Source organism: Prosopis cineraria, unplaced genomic scaffold (genome assembly GCF_029017545.1).
Source record: "Prosopis cineraria cultivar Desert tree isolate PC_DT_omini unplaced genomic scaffold, ASM2901754v1 PC2, whole genome shotgun sequence".
In the NCBI taxonomy this organism is placed as follows: Eukaryota; Viridiplantae; Streptophyta; class Magnoliopsida; order Fabales; family Fabaceae; genus Prosopis; species Prosopis cineraria.
This window is the reverse complement of record NW_026555333.1, coordinates 57,384-59,961: the sequence shown is the minus strand read 5'-3', so window position 1 is coordinate 59,961 and position 2,578 is coordinate 57,384. Positions and strand designations below refer to the sequence as shown.

Below are 2,578 nucleotides of genomic sequence, written 5' to 3'. Positions count from 1 at the left end.
AGTTGCCGCAGTGGTTCTTCAACCTCTCAAACAATAAAATGCCAAACTAAATTAAAAATACAACCCAAGCTAGAGGTAAATTGAAATTTGAAAATGGGAGGGTGGGAGAGAGATAAACCACCTAAATTATTTCAGGCCCTGGTGAGCATCCAAATGTGCTCTTGACATGTGGCATGCACACCCAAATTGTTATGTGCTGTTCATATTAATCATATTAATCAAATTTATAATTTAATAAATTATAAATTATTTCTTAGATTCAAAATAATCCAAAATAAATCTCTATTGATAGTTCATAAATTTATTAAATTTTATAAAATTTTTATTTTAAAAACTAAAATTTATCAAGGGTGATGTTGTTCGGTGTTTCTATTCTGGATTAATAAAAAAAGTATTTAAATCTAAACTCCACATTGTTGACTTGCGGTAGCCCTCAGCAGCTTAGCTTCAATATCGTTGACTTGAGTCAGCCTATTTTCAATATCGTTGACTTGGGTCAGCCTATTCCCAAGCGGATTGTGACTTGAAATGTGAATGGATTCTAACTACAAGTTTCGAAGAGTCCGCAATCCAGCGAGAGAGAGAGAACTCTATCAAACTATATAACTTTTCTTGCATAAAATACCAGGAGAAAAAAAAAAAAAAGCCAAAATCAACCAGGAAATAGATTTTTAGGTGACAACAGGCGTGCTTGAGGAAAGCGAGTAAAACGGCAGCTGTAATCATCCTAGAGATACTTATTGTCCAGTTCATCGAAGTAAGGGTGTTCCATGGCTTTCTTTGCAGAAATCCGTTTTGAAGGCTCGTATTGCAGCATTTGCTGGAAATAAGGGGGGGAAAACTATCAATTGAGCGGAAAGAAGAAAGATTGAAGGCAGCAAAAGGTTGGAAGAGGCAACTTACAGAGAGCAGATCCAATCCAGGCTCGTCCAAATTAGGAACAGCAGTTGACAGATTTTGAGGGCTCCACTGGGGGTATTCATGCCAATTCATTAGTTTACTAACGCCTGGCCACATCTCCTCATTTGGAGTACCCAACAGCCTGCACAAGGACGTATATTGAGAAAAGAAGTGGTATACAGTGAAGCCAAATAATCACAAAAACTGCTGACCATGTCACCTGAATATATGCAGGAGTTGTTGCAGCTCAGAATCACCAGGAAAGAGGGCTTGCTTGGTGACTAGTTCAGCTACAAAATAAAAATAGATAAATAAATAAAACTCCTTCCAAATCAACAATTCGCCGCCTATTGAAAATTTTCAGGGATGGGAATTTTTACCAAATATGCAACCTACAGACCACATATCTACTGCCATCGAGTAATGGGTTGCTCCCAAAAGGACTTCAGGAGCTCTGTACCACAAGGTCAGGATCTGAATAGAGAAAAGGGAAAAAAAAGGGGGTGGGGGGGGGGAAGATGTGAGACACTGATGATGCTACGAGGAAGCAGGGAGGGAGGGAGGGAGGGAACACGTGCACCACCTCATGTGTGTATTTCTTGATTGGCACAGTAAATGCTCGAGCCAACCCAAGATCAGCTATTTTAAGCATCATCGTTTTGCGGTCCATCAAGAGGTTATGGGGCTTCAGATCCCTTCAGAAATATAAGAAGAGACTTGACATGTCCAATCTATCCGAGAGGGGAAGATTAAAAAAAAAAAAAGGAAAGAAAGGAGAGGTTACCTGTGCAAGATTCCATGACCGTGGCAGAAAGCAACGCCCTTGCAGAGTTGGTACATCAAGCTCTGAAATGAAAATGCACCCAACACGCATAAGACCTTGATAAATAAGAACTACGGTTCCGCGCGAAAGAAAATGTCGCGCTTACTTTAACTGTTGGAGTGGGGATGTTTTCGCCGGATTGACGGAAACCGCGAATGAATTTCTTGAGGTCCGTGTCCATATACTCAAACACCAAGTACAGCACTGTCTTTCCTTCCTTGTTCTGACCTTGTTTTACATCCATCAGCCTGTCGGAAATAATGAAATGCTTTACTTAAGACACGATATGTTGAAATAAGGATGAACTACCTATGGCAGAGAAATACAAGAGATGTGGCAGTGATAGTAACATTAAACTCTTTAGACGATACAAGGATCAAAATCTTGGCGCCTCGAAAGAAAAAGATAGCAAAACAAGATGAGCACGAGAGAGAACTGGAGTCAGGAGATAATCGGCCAATGCAATGGTAAGATAAAGGTTGAAAATCATAGAGATGAAGACTGTGTGGTGTGTATGGCAAAACCCTAAATTCCCAATTTGAGAGAGAGAGAGAGAGAGAGAGAGAGAGAGAGACAGAGGAAAGAGACCTGACAATATGGGGATCCCTGGACAGCATACGCAGAATGGAAACCTCGCGGAGAGTGGTGGGAGGGACGCCTTCTTCGTCCTCGTGCAGGCGAGTCTTCTTGAGAGCAACGATCTTGCCAGTTGATTTATCAATTGCTCTGTACACCTTCCCATACGTCCCTTCTCCTACCTTCTCTAGCTTCTCGAATGCGTCCTTTGCCGATAGGGTGCTCACACTCTTCTCCATTTGTTTCTTTCAATCTCTCCCTCTCCCTCCCCCTAAATTA

The 2,578-nt window shown here is 41.3% G+C and overlaps 1 protein-coding gene across 1 annotated transcript; it reads right to left on the bottom strand.

Moving 5' to 3' along the window:
- Positions 1-589: 589 nt before the first annotated feature.
- Positions 590-2,578, bottom strand: LOC129301803 (cell division control protein 2 homolog D). The gene is made up of 8 exons (XM_054940407.1): positions 2,312-2,578; positions 1,830-1,971; positions 1,685-1,746; positions 1,484-1,595; positions 1,281-1,374; positions 1,121-1,190; positions 904-1,042; positions 590-820 (listed from the first exon to the last, which is right to left on the bottom strand). Exons 1-8 carry the CDS (start codon positions 2,536-2,538, stop codon positions 728-730), a joined length of 939 nt encoding a protein of 312 aa, XP_054796382.1. The 5' UTR covers positions 2,539-2,578; the 3' UTR covers positions 590-727.

Bases quoted from the DNA above. Each gene is read 5' to 3' on its own strand.
- LOC129301803 (XM_054940407.1), bottom strand. From the start codon at position 2,538: ATGGAGAAGAGTGTGAGCACCCTATCGGCAAAGGACGCATTCGAGAAG. The intron at 1,375-1,483 runs GTGGTGCACGTG...TTCTCTATTCAG, and splicing joins TCAAGAAATACACACATGAG to ATCCTGACCTTGTGGTACAG. The intron at 821-903 runs GTAAGTTGCCTC...CCTTATTTCCAG, and splicing joins CTGGATTGGATCTGCTCTCT to CAAATGCTGCAATACGAGCC.